This window comes from Dama dama, chromosome 18 (genome assembly GCF_033118175.1).
Source record: "Dama dama isolate Ldn47 chromosome 18, ASM3311817v1, whole genome shotgun sequence".
Classification (NCBI taxonomy): Eukaryota; Metazoa; Chordata; class Mammalia; order Artiodactyla; family Cervidae; genus Dama; species Dama dama.
The window spans coordinates 51,100,229-51,117,146 of NC_083698.1; the positions used below are offsets into that span (position 1 = coordinate 51,100,229).

General features: G+C 36.4%; 1 protein-coding gene across 2 annotated transcripts in view; it reads right to left on the reverse strand.

The window, feature by feature from the left end:
• The window catches only part of MDFIC (MyoD family inhibitor domain containing), a 97,448-nt gene that overhangs the window by 21,800 nt on the left and 58,730 nt on the right, over nucleotides 1–16,918 (reverse strand). For both annotated transcript variants that reach the window (XM_061165322.1, XM_061165321.1), the window contains exon 4: nucleotides 16,014–16,286. In XM_061165322.1, the coding sequence (XP_061021305.1) occupies nucleotides 16,014–16,286 (273 nt within the window). The remainder of the gene's footprint in view (nucleotides 1–16,013; nucleotides 16,287–16,918) is intronic.

Below are 16,918 nucleotides of genomic sequence, written 5' to 3' on the forward strand. Positions count from 1 at the left end.
GGTAGCTGTAATTCTTTTTTTTTTTTTTTTTTTTCATTTATTTTTATTAGTTGGAGGCTAGTTACTTTACAATATTGTAGTGGTTTTTGCCATACATTGACATGAATCAGCCATGGATTTACATGTGTTCCCCATCCCGATCCCCCCTCTCACCTCCCTCCCCATCCCATCCCTCTGGGTCTTCCCAGTGCACCAGCCCCGAGAACTTGTCTCATGCATCCAACCTGGGCTGGTGATCTGTTTCACCCTTGATAATATACATGTTTCGATGCTGTTCTCTCAGAACATCCCACCCTCATCTTCTCCCACAGAGTCCAAAAGTCTGTTCTGTACATCTGTGTCTCTTTTTCTGTTTTGCATATAGGGTTATCGTTACCATCTCTTTAAATTCCATATATATATTAAAAAATAAATAAATAAATAAATTCCATATATATGTTAGTATACTGTATTGGTCTTTTTCTTTCTGACTTACTTCACTCTGTATAATAGGCTCCAGTTTCATCCACCTCATTAGAACTGATTCAAATGAATTCTTTTTAATGGCTGAGTAATATTCCATTGTGTATATGGTATATGTAATGTGTATATGTATAATTGTGTATATGGTAGCTGTAATTCTTAAGAGTGAATAAAATCAAGTTGCCCAGGGAGAATGTCCAGAATGAAAAGAGAAGAGATGGAGAGATGTGAGGGAATGGCAGCATTTAAGGAAAGGCCTGGGTAAGGTGAGTAGCAGAGGAGACTGACAACAAGAGAGAAGAAACACAGACGGACTCTTCTTCCCATGCAGAGTGAGGGAAAGTTTCAGAGAACTTTGTGGGAAAAGTAGCAATGGAATGAGACAGTCGTTGTGGAAAATGGGGGAGGGTGGCTCTGCACAGTTTGCTGCTGTATCCAGGTACCTGAGGGAATGCAAATCAAAGTGAGATCCGAGACACACCTGGGTATTTACAGCAGTTTTTATGGCTATCAAGGCTTTGTGAGTACTACTCAGCTCCTTGGTATAGAGAGAAGATAAAAAGACAGACAATCTAGACTTGGGGTTCTGAAAGGCAAGTATGAGAGAATAACAGAGTCTGAAATTAGGAGATTTGTCAAGAGATCCAAATATAAACAAACATATATATTCCAAATAAATATAGTTAAATATTTTATATTTACATTATATAATATAGTATTACATTAAATATAAGTATGTATTTAATATATATAATAGATTATATTTTATATAAAATACTAGTATATAATCATTGCATATATACTCATATATAATTATAAAATGGTCAACTGGGGTTCAAGAACTAGTATGTTCATATTTAGTTCATATTTATTTCTAACTATAATAGTAATCAAAGGTACTAGGTTAAAGACTAAAATAGGACGGCTGTACAGAATTCCGCACACAAGCCTGGGAACACAGCAGACCTGTTGACCTGATGAAGCTCATTTGCAGGCCCTGAGGCAAAGCTTCCTTTGGTTCTCCTTTCACTCTGCTCTACAGAACACAGAGTGAGAGCGCTACCCTCCTATGGTAGACAGCTACCATAGATGTTGAAAAATTCTTTCTACAATAACTACTCTTCTGTCATTCCAAAATGCAATTTCTGCATTCCTCATTGAACATAATTATTAGGAAAAAATAAACTTAACTTCTAGTGTCAAATTTAAATATGTTATGTATAGGGATGTTATTCCCCAAGAGGTCTGGTTTCTCCAATTTGATTTCCCAAGAGAAGTCAGAGTAGAAATTTAAGCAGGTTTAATATGTCATAGGATATAAGCCCGTTTTAGTCTTTTCTTTCAATTATCTGCACATCTCCCCCAAACTCTTGGATTTCTCAATCTTTAGGAGACAACTATGATTTATTTGTATGAATTTTCCCCTTCAAAATTGGAACTTTGATTGAGCAAACTGTTTATTAATTATTCTTTTATTTTCTTCTAATTGCTTCCTAAATCCACTTGATAGATGTATACATCTTCCGTTTTCCCTTCAGTCAAGTGTGCAAGTAGTAGGGAAGACCTTATAAGTTATCAAGAATCTGTGCTGGGAAGGGGGCCTGAGGCCACACTATGCTGCCTATAATCAAAATCCTTTCAGAAGATTAATCTGAAACACATTGTCCACCAGATTGTTGACTTTGATTCTTTCCTCTGTTTTCTCCCATACCTATTTATGGAGCATTACATTAAGATTACTGAAACAGTGGCAGAAAAAAACCACAAAGTTAGTTAATTTTCTCCATGCCCTGGTATTGCTGACAATGCCTTGGTAAAAGAATATCACTGAAATGTAAAGACAACTACAACAGTTACTTAAGAATTTAGTATTTAATATAATTTTTAAAGTAGAAATTTGGATATATCTTAATATGAGCAAAAATTAAAAAGTTATTTACAAAAATGTGTTCTCTGTCTTATACAACTTGCATACAGAAATGTAAGTGTACAAAACAAGTATGTTACCTGTAGCATAAAAGTAGTATAAAAAAGAAATTTATACTACAAAGAATGCTTAGGATGCAAAGGGCACTAGGGCAGGGATTCTTATTTATTTGCAATGTCATGGACACAAGATATTTTTAAATGTGTAAAATGAAATACAAAAGATTTCAATGGAAACCAGTTATGTTGAAACATTTATTATACCTCAGCTTTTAATGTTATGATAAGTACTTCTTTTTTAACATATTAAAAACAAGACCTAGAGATGATCTGATAAGTACTACAATTTTAAAGTAGTGTAACATAACTAATACTTCATGATTTCTGAAATAACCATAAGCTTGTTTATTGCTTTCATCTATAATTAAGTAAAATTCTGAATTTCCTTCAAAGTTTAAAGGTTACTGACATTAAGGTTACTCCCCAATTGCCCCCCGCCCCCCATCAATGTCATAGGTTCTTCCCAAAGCTAAAAACTTCTGAAGTGGAGGATCTTAAGCACATTTTTCAAATAGCTTCCTTATGTATTCAACTGAAACTTTCCATAGGAAAAAAAAAAATTTCATCTTACAAGTTTTTTTTAGAAATATGGCAACTTTATACCATGAGCTCCCCTCTATCCTATTTCATACTATACTAGTTGAGGTTTATATAAATTAAATATAAAAGGTCCTCAAAACTGTGATAACAGTATATGTAAGTATTAAAAATTACTGAGAAAACTTCTAAGAGAAACTAGTATTTCAGTGTTACCTCAATTAGTTTGAAGATTCAGGCAGCGTCATTTAAGAATGCAATTAAAAAAAAATCAAATAGCAATGTAACTATATACTCTGAAAATAATCAACTGAAAGAATTTAATTCAACCTAGAAAAAAATCATTGTTAGCCTTGGGTCTTAAGAGAATTTGGAGTCCTATCTTGCAAACATACAAACTAAGAATAAAACTATCTGAAAAGAGTATTAAGCATTATTATTGAAAATGTCATGAATTATTGCCATTTGAGTTCCTCTAAACTGCAATAAATTGTTGAATGAAATCATGCAAAGGGAATAAAATGAGTCAGGAGGGAAAGAAAGAAAAAGAAATGAGAGCAGGGTGTTGAAAGATCAATAGACAGGTAGACAGAGGTATAGAAAGTATGCTTTGGAGAAATAACCAAAATGAGACAATCAAAATTCTGGACTTGCAGACCAGATCTTTAAAGATGAAGCTTCTCTGATGAGTGCACAAAACAGACATACTTCTAGACATGCTCCTGTTCCTTAAGACTCCTCTTTCAAAAATTCTTTGTTCAAAGTTAATTTCCCTCCAATATTACAATTCTCAATTCATAAACACTTGAGTGTCTATTTAGCTAATAAAACACTAGATCTTCTAAGTGCAGAGGGAGTATGGTGGGGCACACACCCAAAGGAGGCAACTGAAGAAAAAAACCTAGTAACAAAGCACTAGGAAAAAAGAAAAAAAAAAAAAAAAAAAACCACAGTACCAAAGAGAACAATAAGATACAGTATCTGTAGATAATACTATAAAACATACTATTATCAAAATTGTTCACATTCCTTTGTCTTTAAAACTATCTATTTAGTCTTAAAATTTTTGAATTTTCTCTTCTAGATTGTCAGTAGGCGGACTACATGGCATGAACTGAGGTACAAATTATCCACCAGTATTTTCTTCAGTTCATCAGATGTGGTAAATCATTTTATTCTATCCTCAAAAAATGGAACTAATTTTTTAAAAGGTGAAAAATACTTTGTTAAGGTGGTAAATTTTAGGCTAATGTGAAGCACAAAATATAAGGACAATGTTTTGATTTATCCTGAGCATCTAAGATAAAAGCTTTACTGTAGGTGGTCACCTCAAATATTTGAAGACAAATTAATATATTTTTCTTGTGTATATACTTCCCAAACTACGAGACTCATGAGTCATCAACCAGTTTTCGTCAGAAGATTCCAAACATCCTGCACATTCTCTATCTCTTCCCCAAAATTTCTTCCTTTGAGAATTGTAGTATTATGCAGTGTCTAGTGCTATTATTATAACTATGAGATAATTTTTTTTTGAAGTCCTTCTAAAATGAATGGAAACTTCTAGCATATTTTACATCATTACAAATGATGAGACAGTTTTAGATGGAAGGTTTGAAAAACTGTAAATCTACCATGTCAAATCCTACTGGTCATTTGAAAGATCACCAGTTAAATAAATAGAAAGTGCTTAGTGTATGAACCTACCAAAGAAGGCAGTGTGAAAGATAATCTCAAAATATGGCTGGTCACTTTCTGGTAATGATCTAAAATCAGAGAGGGATAAGATGTAGATACAGATATCGGTAACTACAGATGGGGTGCCTTCTAATAGATCTCTTCTGCTTCAGTGACTCAAGGGCATCCTTGTCCTGCATCATCCACTGGCTACTTCTCTACCAGTTCATTACCAACAAAACTCAATATATCCCATCTCTAAAAATATTCTCTTTTAGCTCACAGCCTTTTTACTATTCTCTTTTAGGAAAACCCCTTGAAGAGAGTAGCCTAGCTGTGCCATCTTTAATTTTCTCTACCACTTCAGTCAGACTTTTGTTCCCATCACACACCAAAAGTATGAAGGTCACCAATGATCTTCACAGGACAATGTCAATGGTCACTTCTTATTCATCTCACTGGCCTTTTCAGTTGCTATTTGACACATGACCACTCCCTCCAACTTGAAACACAGTCTTTATTGTTTCCTCCTCCATCATTGACTACTCATCCCATTTTTTTTTTCATAGTGTCTGTTCATTTTCTGACTTATTGAACTGGTCTAGAGCTCAGTTCTTGGATCACTAATCGACTTAACTTCCTGGGCAGTAGTTCTTAACCCTGCATGCATGTTAGAGTCTTGTGGAGAACTTCTATAGCAGTGGTCACTAACCTTTTTGGCACCAGAGACTGGTTTTATGGAAGACAAGTTTTTCCATGGACTGGTGTGTGTGTGGGGAGGTGGTTTCAGCACGTTACATTTATTGTGCCCTTTATTTCTGTTATTATTACATCATTTCCACCTCAGATTATTAGGCATTAGATCCTGGAGGTTGGGGGCTCCTATTCTAAAGGATGCTAATGCCTTGGCCCCACTCCACTTGAGTTAGGTTCTCGGGGGTCTGTGCCCAGACAGATATTTGACATTGTACTCCCTTTGTCCACAAGTTCTTACTTCAGATACCCAGGTGCTGGGATTGAGAACCACAATCCCAGGGGATCCCTTCCACTGTACTCTGATGACTCACAAAACAGCTCAGGGTGCAGATCTTTCCTCTCATCTTCAAACTCCTCTACCCAACTGCTTATTTCACTGTAGCACTTGGAAGGAAAATGGGCATCTCAAATTGTTCAAAACCAAACCCTGTTCTTCCCACCTCTATTAATGGTAACTCCATACATTCAACTGCTCAGACCAAATAACCCAGAGCCATCCTTAACCCTCGTCTTTCTCTCACACTGAAATATCACCCTTCAATAAATCTTACTCTGCCTTCAAAATACATTCATATACAACACTATCTTACTATTACCACTCTGATCCAACCCTGTCATCTCTCATCTGAATTATTGCAAGCGTCACACAGCAGGCCCCCAGGCCGCCCTGCTTTACTGTTTAGGTCTTAGCAATATTTCATTTTAGAATAAGACATCTGAAGGTATCTGGGGTCTTTTGTTATCTTCAGGAATAACAAGAGACCTAACAGGTGTTTGTTACCACCTTAGAAACCTGCATGCAAATCATAACTGTTGTTAGATTCTCAAAAGGCCCACAAACCAAAAATGATCACTGTGTAAGAGACAATCACAATTAATTTATAGAAGTTGGAATTTTGATCTTAACTTTTAGAGCTTATGCTTGTGATAGTAATTCAGTGAAGAGTAGACCACATTAAGGTCCTCCCTGGTGGGTCAGTCAGTAAAGAATCTGCCTGCAATACAGAAGACCCAGGTTCAATCCCTGCTTTGGGAGGACCCCCTGGAGAAGGAAATGGCAACCCACTCCAGTATTCTTGCCTGGGAAATCCCATGGACAGAGAAGCCTGGGGGGGCTACAGTCCATGGGGTCACAAAGAGTCTGACATGACTTATAGCAACTAAATCACCACCACCAGACCACCTTAAAACACAAATTTACTTTAAATACATTTTAAAGTTAAGCTACTGGATTCTGCAGTAATTTCCTTACTTCATCTTTCCCTCAGTTTTCTTCTCTTTAGCTGTGTGTTTACTTGTTTGGTCTTCCCTGATAGCTCAGTTGGGAAAGACTCCACCTGCAGTGCAGGAGACCTGGGTTTGATCCCTGGGTTGGGAAGATCCCCTGGAGAAGGAAACAGCTACCCACTCCATCATTCTGGCCTTGAGAATTCCATGGACTGTATAGACCACGGGGTTGCAAACAGTCAGATATGACTGGGTGACTTTCAGTCACTTGTTTATGTTCTATTTCCTGTCCTATAGTATGTGTAAAAGTTACAATTAAATTCAATTAAGGGCCTTATCAATCTAAATTATAAGAAGCTATCAATTTCCATCAACTTATGGTCTAAACACAAATCAGGAATTTGGAACTCAGATTCATAAATGTCTGCTGGGTCAGTGTCTTCCATTCAAATGCAATTAATACTTCTGGAATGAAGGAGAGTGGGGACTTGAGTTAGATGCTTTTTGAGTAACTTTTATGGAATAACTTGGTATGAAAGTGAAAGAGAGTGAAGCTGCTCAGTAGTGTCAGACTCTTTGCAACCCCATGGACGGTAGCCTACCAGGGTCCTCTGTCCATGGGATTTTCCAGGCAAGAATACTGGAGTGGGTTGCCATTTCCTTCTCCAGGGGATCTTCCCAACTCAGGGATCAAACCCGGGTCTTCTGCATTGCAGGCAGACGCTTTACCATCGGAGCCACCAGGAAAGCCCAACTTGGTATGAAGACATGATTAAAAAGCAATTATCAACAATACTCCCATAGAGTGGAGTCACCTATATTAATAATTCAATAAATGCTTCTCTGGTTGCTCAGTTCTCATGCTTTGATAATGGATGTGTATTTACATAATCTGAACTCTAGATCTGACCACTAAAGAAATGATATGCTAGCTTGTCAAGGTTATCATTATTACCTTCTTAAATCTTCAAACTTTCCCTCTCTCCTGGATCCTTTCTGTCCAAATATAAACACAAACCTTTTCCATCTTAAAACCTCTTTGGACATTGGCTTTTCTAGAGCTATTGTTATTAGTGTGTTTTATCACATTCCACAACCTGTATCATTCTGACTTCTCTACAAAAATGGCTCTTAATTAAGCCACCAAATGACATCCACATTGTTAAATCAATAGAATCATTTCAATTCTCATCCAACTGAGGTGTCACAATAGCTGGTGCAAGCTTCTCCCTTGACTCAAAGCATTTATTGCCTGGTATCCAGGACACCACCCTCTCCAGTCTGTTTGTTCTCTCACCGTTCTTATCGACTCCTCTTGGCCAGATCATCTTCCTCTTTTTGCTTTCTGACCTCTCCCCTAGGCTATCTTATCAGTGCCATAGTCACACTCTGACATCACTTTTAGAGAAAAGTCTGAACTTTCTATGCCATGGTCTCCCCAGTGCTCAAGCTAAACCCACACTCCCATTCTACCAAGCTGACTGGCCTCCAGTGATCCTTGAGTCACTAGGTTCTCAGCCATCTGACGTTTGCTCTTAAATCTCTCCAGATGCATGGTTTCAAATATCTCCTCTAAGAGAACTAATAGAAATTAGTGTGCTTGATTTTAACTCCTTCTCTGAAGTTCCAGTTATATATTTCCAAATGTTCTTGGACTGTATGTCATTATTTGAAATTGAACAGGTCTAAAATTCATCTCATGGTCAGCCTCAAACTATATTCAGCTATTCTTCATGATTTCCTAAATTTCAGTTCCCTTTCCAAACTGACTGAACTAGACAATGAATGACAGTCCTGATTAAATGCATTAATCTGACTACTACTCTAGTTCTGGGCCAGGAATCCTCGATACAATCCTGAAACCCTAAAGAAAATGAGGTTGAAAATGGACTATAATCCACAAAAAGCCTGGATGCTGCACTTACCTATTACTGTTTCACCTAATGAAAACATCATCTAAACTTACCATCATCACAGAAAAAATTAAAACCCTGATATATTAATAGGGTTATTAGGTTATTCAATTCTTCTTTCCACTTAGCCTATTATTCTTTCCACTCAACTGGGTTTCTAGATAGCCTCTTCACTCAGCTACCCCACACCCCAATGCTTCCTGGCCAATCTATCTGTATCTCCATTGTTTTATTTCCTCCTCACCCAACTCCTGTGTAAGTGCTAAGCTAATTCAAATTCTTAGAGCAGAAACCAACACCAAAGGTGGAGTCTATACACAGTGGATAGCTGTCTAGCTCTTCTTTCAGGTGTCAACTAGTATAAAAGAAGTTGTCTGAGATTTTGAGGTGTTTCTGTTTCAAATCTCAAATTATATATTTTTACTATAGATCATAGATTACAAAGTTAACCTATTTTCCTAAACTCAAAAGGAAGTGTACTTAAATATTTATTTTCAGCCTTAAAGTAACACCACTTATAGTTTGATAATTAAAAAAAAATTTTAAGAACAGTTGATTTAATATTTCAAGTAAATAAGCAATGATTTTTATGTACAGAATGATTTATACTTTGACATAGTCAACTCTGATCATACCTGTTCTCCACACACCCTTCTTTTTGTATTACTGTTTCAATTCACTTGCTGGTTGAGAAAAGAAAATTATTAAAATACTATTTTCCAATGGACTGGCAAATATTGCATCAGAAAGCAGAATTCTAAACCCTTCTCCCACACAATTATTCTGACATGGAATGGAAGGCACTGTGCCTGAGAAAACAAAACAAAACATCATCCAAGCAAATGAAGTATTTTGAGGAACACAGCAACATATCTTGCCAAAGTCACAGAAAATTTGTTTTTGGAGGCTCAGATTATAATGTTATAGTCAGATCATGAAGTCCCATTACTATCCTTCCACTAAAGTACTAGTACTTCTAGAAGTTTTTTTTGTTTTTTTTTGGCCTCTTTTAGTTCAAATATTTGCACTCCCCTCAATCTCCCCATATAATCTCCCTTGAAGATTGCAGTGATGCATTTCTGAGAGATCAACTATGACGTCTGTGAAATGTTAAAGAGTGAGTGCCTGTGTTCTCCAATTTATGTCCCTTACTTGCTTCATCATTTACTAAATAGTTATGATAAGTCAGGTACTAGGCTCTGTGCTCGAAGCTAAAAGATGGATAAAACCAAATCTTTGCCTTCAGTGAGATTACATTTTAGTGCAGAAAGAGTTAAACTCCAGCCTCATTTTGTATTTGGAAGACACTGTGGGGACCCAAAAGAAGAGCAATCAGCCTAAAACTGGGGCATCAGGAGATGATGCTTGAGTTCTGAAAAAAAAAAAAAAAAAATGGAAAGGTCATGAAGGCAAAGTAAGTTATAAGAAATATTAGGAAGAGAAGTGGCAAAGTCAGTCAGCTATGTCATTAAATGTGTGTGCTTGCAGTTGAAGGCACAATTTCAAGTGCAAGGAGAGAAGGGGAAGTGGTGAGGTCAAGGAAAGATATTTTTACCAGTGATTCTCAAGGAAGGAGGGGGTGGAACCTATTTGAATCACATAGTGGGCTTTTCAAACTGACCTGCTCAATTGTGTACATCTCCTTTGAAGCCTGTGTGCCCCACCCAGACTGCCTCCCAGAGTCATGGCTGTCCTCTTCCTACTCATGATACGAAGCAGGGGGAAATACACTGAAAAGGGGAGAAAGAAGAGTCTAAACACAAGACAGAGAAGAGTCATAAAGGCAAGAAGTCAAGAGGCTAGTTTAAAGACAAGCAGAGGGTACTAGTAAAATGGGAGACAACTGGACTGACGTCCATCCATATATGTCCAAAGCTTTCCTGAAGAACTTGTTAGCATCCCCAGTTCACCAAGTCTATAACTAATTCCTCATTTTATCTATTGGTAATAGTTCATTACTAAAATACAAAAAGATCATACAGGTGATCAGCGTACAGATGCTTACTATATAGCTGTATTCTGGGTTTACATTATTGCAACTATGGAATTTCTGTATCATGGAGAAAAAAGAAATATAATGTTTCAAAAAATGTACAGTGGGCATAAAATGATACCCTTCAGAGAAATCATAAGTATCTGGCTACATTAGAACAACAGGACTTCCCATGCTGCCTATGGACTGATCCCTTCCAGTCACCTCTCGTAATTTGACTCCTCAGCAGCAAAGTACTTAGTGGTTCTCTGAACAAAACACCTTATTTCACAAGCCCCCTTCAGTCTTTTTGAATGCCTCTTTCAACTCCCTTACCTTCTCTTAACCTTCAGGTCTCCATCCGGGCATTACCTTGTCTAGAAAGCTGACACTGCTGACCCTTCCTCCCCTGTGTGCTCCTTCATGATGATGATGATAACAGCATCCAAGTACTTCATCCAGGCCAGGCTCTGTTATAACTAAAACTGAATGCAATATCAACTCAAATACTCTTCCAACCATGCTATGATACAGGTGACTAATTATATCCCTATTTTACAGTAAGCCACTGAGGTACAAAGAGGTTAAGTGACCTACTCAAGGGCACATCATGGGCCACTGGTAAAGCCAATGTTTGAACTGAGCAGACTGGTTCTAGAGTCTGTGCTCTGACCACACAGAGGCTGTGTGGCCTCTCTGATTTAAAACAAGACTGATCCTCAGTACTGCCATGCATATGATGCTTCTGACTCTCTTGTTCAACAGTTATATTCAATGAACTGCCGGGACTAGATATGCAATTTCTCTGTAAGTACTTAATCTATGTTTCAGTATGAAAGTGTTAGTCACATCCAGCTCTTGTAACCCTATGGACGGTAGCCTGACATGCTCCTTTGCCTGTGGTATTTTCCAGGCAACGATACTGGAGTGGGTTGTCATGTTCTTCTCCAGGGGATCTTCCCAATCCAGGGATTGAACCTGGGTCTCCTACACTGCAGGCAGATTTTTTTCTCTTTAACCATTTGAGCCACAAGAGAAGCCCACTATGAAATGTTAAATAGCAAATATCACTAAAAAGTATAAAATCTCCTCAAATTATCTTTGTTGACACTTTAGTTCTTACAAAATCATAATAGCTATAGTTGGCACACATGTGTTAGGATTTACTATTTCTATGATAAGGAAAAAATCATTTTGAGTCTAATGAAAGCTTTTAGCAATTTGAATATTATATGATTCTAAATTATAATTATTTCAAAGGTCAAGAATCTTAAACGTCTTAAAAAATCTCTACCTGGGTGATGCCATCAAGAAATTGAAGTAATATATGTATGAATATTTAATGATACAAACAAGTAGGAATCTAATTTAATAATATTCAAATAAAATGTATTTTTCCACATGGGTTTTTTTTTTTTCCCCCTCTATGGCATAAAAGGAACTTTTTAAAAGAACATATTTTAAATGAATATGAGCACATATTTTACTTTCCAGTGCTAGTTTCGTGGTGGTGGTTTGGAATAAAACATTGCATCACTTATTAACTCGGGGAAAACAATGAAGCTATTGTACTCGGCATGACTGTAAATTTAAGAAAAACATTTCGACTCAGACCCAGTCAAGCTTCTTCAGGAATTTACAGTCTAGCAGGGAAGGAAAATGGACACAGAGCATAGGTGTGAAAATTGTTTTCAAAATTTTAGTTGGAAGAGTTTAAAGAAGGCAAATGTATACTAATCACAAGATCCTTGCCTGACCCACAGCTGGAATGATATCAACATCCCACGTGATGTTGGAAAGGCCAGTAAGTTACCTTTACCTCAGAGAACTTTAAGGCAAAATAAAACAGTGGTGGCGAGGATATACCATGGAGCCAGAATGATCTAGGTTTGAATCTCATTTCTATCATGCACTAATTGAGTATGGTGTGTTCACTTAATGTCTGTGTGCCTCAGTTCTCTCATTTATAACTAAATAATTACATACAGTTCATAGAATTACAGTGCTGTTGGGAGGATTAAATGACTTCATACGCATGAAGCAGGTAGAAAAGTTATGTAGATTAATACATAGAATAATCTATGGTACAAATCTTCACAACTGAATCAACATAGCTTAAAAAGAGAAATCTGATGGAACCCATGTCTATTTGTCCTGAAGCCTTAAATAATCCACATTAAAGACATGAAAAGATGTCACCACCTCACTGATGCAATTGCGAGGCTGAGTCAATCTGTACCTCTGTATTAGCAATGGGCTCACATCATAGCAGTGTTTTCCAAACTGTCAGCAAAGCAGCCCTTAATGAAACACTATGAAATAGTTATACATTTAATTTCATCATCTGAACCAGAAAAATGCCTCTCGGGTTATCACTGTTGTTTATGTGCAATACGAAAATCATAACCACAAACACTGTTTATCCAGAAAAAAAGCACACTGCCAGACCAGGCAAGATTAGGTATTTTTGTGGTTTTCAGCAAATACCATTTTGCTACTTGTTTGCTCATTTTGCTGTAAGAATAGGCATTAACAATGTAAACTTAAAACTTTTTTTTTTTTTAAATAATTTCTATCCATTTTTAATAGTATCACAAATCAGGCCTCTTCAAGACTGACTGTTCTCACATATAGGCCTCCAGAAATCCAAATGCTGTCTCTGTTTAACAAAATTATTTACAGTAGCCAAGACTTGGAAGCAACCTCAGTGTCTACTGACAGATGAATGGATAAAGATGATGTTGTACATATATACAAAGGACTATTAGTAATAAAAAAATAATGAAATAATGCTATAAAAAGAATGAAATTATGCTATTCACAGAAACATAAATGGACCTAGAGATTCTGAAACATAAATGGACCTAGAGATTCTGAAACATAAATGGACCTAGAGATTCTCATACTAAGTGAAGTCAGTCAGAAAGAGAAAGACAAATATCACGATATTGTTTACTATGTGGAAGCTAAGAAAATGACAGAAATTAACTTTACAGAATATAGACTCACAGACTTTGAAAAACTTATGAAAGTGGAAAGGAGGTGGGGGAAGGATAAATTAGGAAATTGGGATTAACATATGCACACTATATAGAAACAGGTAAAAGGACCTACTCTATACAGTCCACAGAACTATACTCAATATCTTGTAATATCCTATAATAGATAAAAATGTAAAAAGAATATGTATGTTTAATCTCTTTGCTGTATACCTGAAACTAATACAACACTGTAAATCAATTATATGTTTATAAACTGAAATACATTTTTTAAAATAAAAAAAAATTCTGCCAGTGTTTTATTCCACAGACATTAGATTCTGCTCATCATGATTCACATATTCTACACAGCAAAAAACTTGCTCTGAGAACAAAGCAGCTCTGCTATAAAGCAAGCACCACAGAATCTTGGAACTGAAACCAACTTCTTTTTCAGTTTCTAATCCAAAGCATTTTCTTTAAAAAAAAAAAAAGGCAGTCCCTGAGAACAAACTTACCTTCAAAACTGAAGGCCAGAAGAAACAAAATTTGAAGGTACAACCTTAAATAGCAGCAAAAAGCAGGGCAATGTCTATCTTTGAGAAAATATGAATAGGACAATGGAATTTTCATCTTAATTCAAGTAATCACAAAGGAACGTACTATCAGGTTAAATTGCATAGCAAAGCAGTGAAATAAGTGGGCAGGACATTGTAAAATATACTTAGACAATTCCACTGGTGTTTGCTGTTCCTCATTCCCCTAATTCAATATGGAACAGATTTTGTGATAAGAGAAGGATTACAAGGGACTTCCCTTATCCACACCTTTATCCACCCTTATCCACAGCAGCCATAAGGATGTGTGGGTGAGAGGGGAAGAGGAACATGAGAGGGAAAAAGCAGGAAGAGGAGAGAGGGAGGGAGAGCAGAATTTTATTTCATTTACGTACTATTGGTTTTCCTCGTCCTTCATATGTTAGTTACAAAGCTGCATTCTTCGATTAGAAATAAATTCAGACATGGTATTAAAAAATAAGCAAAAATATATAAAACTCCATAAGCTATTTCAAGTTGGACTACCATGCAAATATTACCATTCTTTAAAATCAGTAAATATCAAATGGAAAATTAGAGGTTAGGAGTACAATAGGAAAAGTCAAATGTATAAAACAAGTAGATTTCAATTGCATTCAATTATTTCACCCAATCACCTAGAAGCAAAGATCCTCTAAAGAAAATTGCATTGCCTTCCCAACTCCTTAGAGAGCCAGTTTAGTTAACAGCCTACCTATGCTTCAGAGATGACCATACAGCTTACATGTCAAACTCATTTTAAAGTGTCAATCATGTCCTTTTCAATCTAATTAGTTTGGAAAGTAGTGTCACTGACCTGGAACTATGCAGACCATTTATTATCATATCATTTGATCAACCTAACACTTTACCTCAGTTGAGTTTGAGACACCTGTAGCCAAAATGTAATATCCTTTCTCCCACTCATGACTAGTAACTCTCGATACAATTTCCTATTTACAACTCAATTTATCTTGATGAATAAGCATGGCCAACTTCACAGAAGCATCCCCAGAATTTCCTTTATTTAAGATTTCATGATAATTTAAATAGGTGAATAAGAAAAATATTTGTATCATATATATAATACACACACACACACACACACACACACTGCTAAAAGGAGAAGAGAAAGAGCAGAGAAATATGCATATATGCTGAGAGAAATTTGGGACCTTGAATTTGAGGGAAAGTGATTTTTTAACATAAATTCACAAGTCATTTTTATAAAAGGAGTTTGTAGGTTATAAACCCAATGCCAACAGATGGGCTGGTGTTATAATAAAGGAAAACTTTTCCTGCTTCATCGTATTTCATTAATGAGGTAATTGCTAATTCTTGAAAGGTCGAGAACACAGCCCAGTGCCTCTAAGGGAGGATCTAGAGGCCAGACCACCATGAGCTAGGAACAAGGCAGAGTTGGTTGAGGGGCACTGCCCTTGACAGCACTGGTAACTGGAAGATGCTAGTCGGTCAAGCAAGAGTTCACCTAGCCCTTTCTCTGTCAAGAGCATGAAAATTACCAAATTTTTGCTTTAGTTTTGCCTATTTAAAAACTGAACTGCAAGACAAAAATACAAGCAGGTATCTCTGAATCAGAGATTTACATACTGAATCAGGGACCGAAAAAATATATACAATCATATTCCACCAAAACATGGTATTCATATTTTTAAATGTGGTTTAACAAGAAGTATAGCAGCTATATTTAAAGTTATGACTGTTCACTCCAGAAGACAATCTAAAAGCAGGATGTCAGCTGCCAATGCTTCCGTTATAGCCTGGGCCTTCCTTTGGGGAAGTTGCATTTTACCAAAATTCCTGTTTGGAGGCAAAGCAACATTCTTCATACATTTGCTTGATCAAATAATTCTTAGTGAATATGATTTTACATCTGGTTAAGTAAAACATGCATATGCATCACACTTACCTTCAGGTGAAGAGCCTGTCTTTTGGGAAAAGACAGCATTTACTTTACTCTTCTTACTGATGTCACTGTTTACAGACAAGCTGGAGTGAATTTTTCTATGCATTTTTTGAGAAACGGGTGCTGAAAGTCTTCGATTCTCTGCAGATACATGTTTGGCCCCGTGGTGGATTCCATTGCCATTGCTCAGACTTGGGTGGCCATTCTTTATCTTGCTTATTTCCTCCTCACTTTCCTGTGCTGCAGTTTGAAGCTGAGGCAAGCGCTGAGGTTGGGCTAAGTGAAAAAAAAAAAAAAAAAGGAAAAACAGGAAATATTTATCCAGTTAAAAACATGAGTATTTGAAAACAAACAAAATCCAATCAGTAACAGACTTTCTTGGGTCTCATCCATGATCCTAACAGGGGGTAGGGGAGGGACACACAAATAAATATGAATACAGAGAAAGCATAATTACTAAAAGAGAAATGGGAAGGGGTCATCAAGAGTAACTTTACACAAGGGAAACAAAAAGAAGAGGAAAAAACAGTGCTTCTTTTTTCTTTAAGTAAATTTAAGTTGGAAATCTGCAAAATGTAATTCAAAACTCATTCATCAGCTAAGTCCCAGGTCCTATTTTGGGTGCCACAGACACTGCAATATTATCTGAGTATCCCTGATAATGATAAACTACTCAACTGCCTTTTGAGATAAAAGGAAAGGAACAATGAATTCAAGCATCAAAGCTGGATAAGACAGTGTGTTGTATTGTTTTCTTTTTAATTCCACTTTAAATTTTGAAGAAAATCTTTTCCATATTTTTTTTTTAAATTGTAAAATAAACCATTTATGGCATCTTAGGAATAGAAGAGAACTTCCTTAATCTGATAGAACACATTTATCAAAATTTAAAGTCAGTCCTGCAGAAA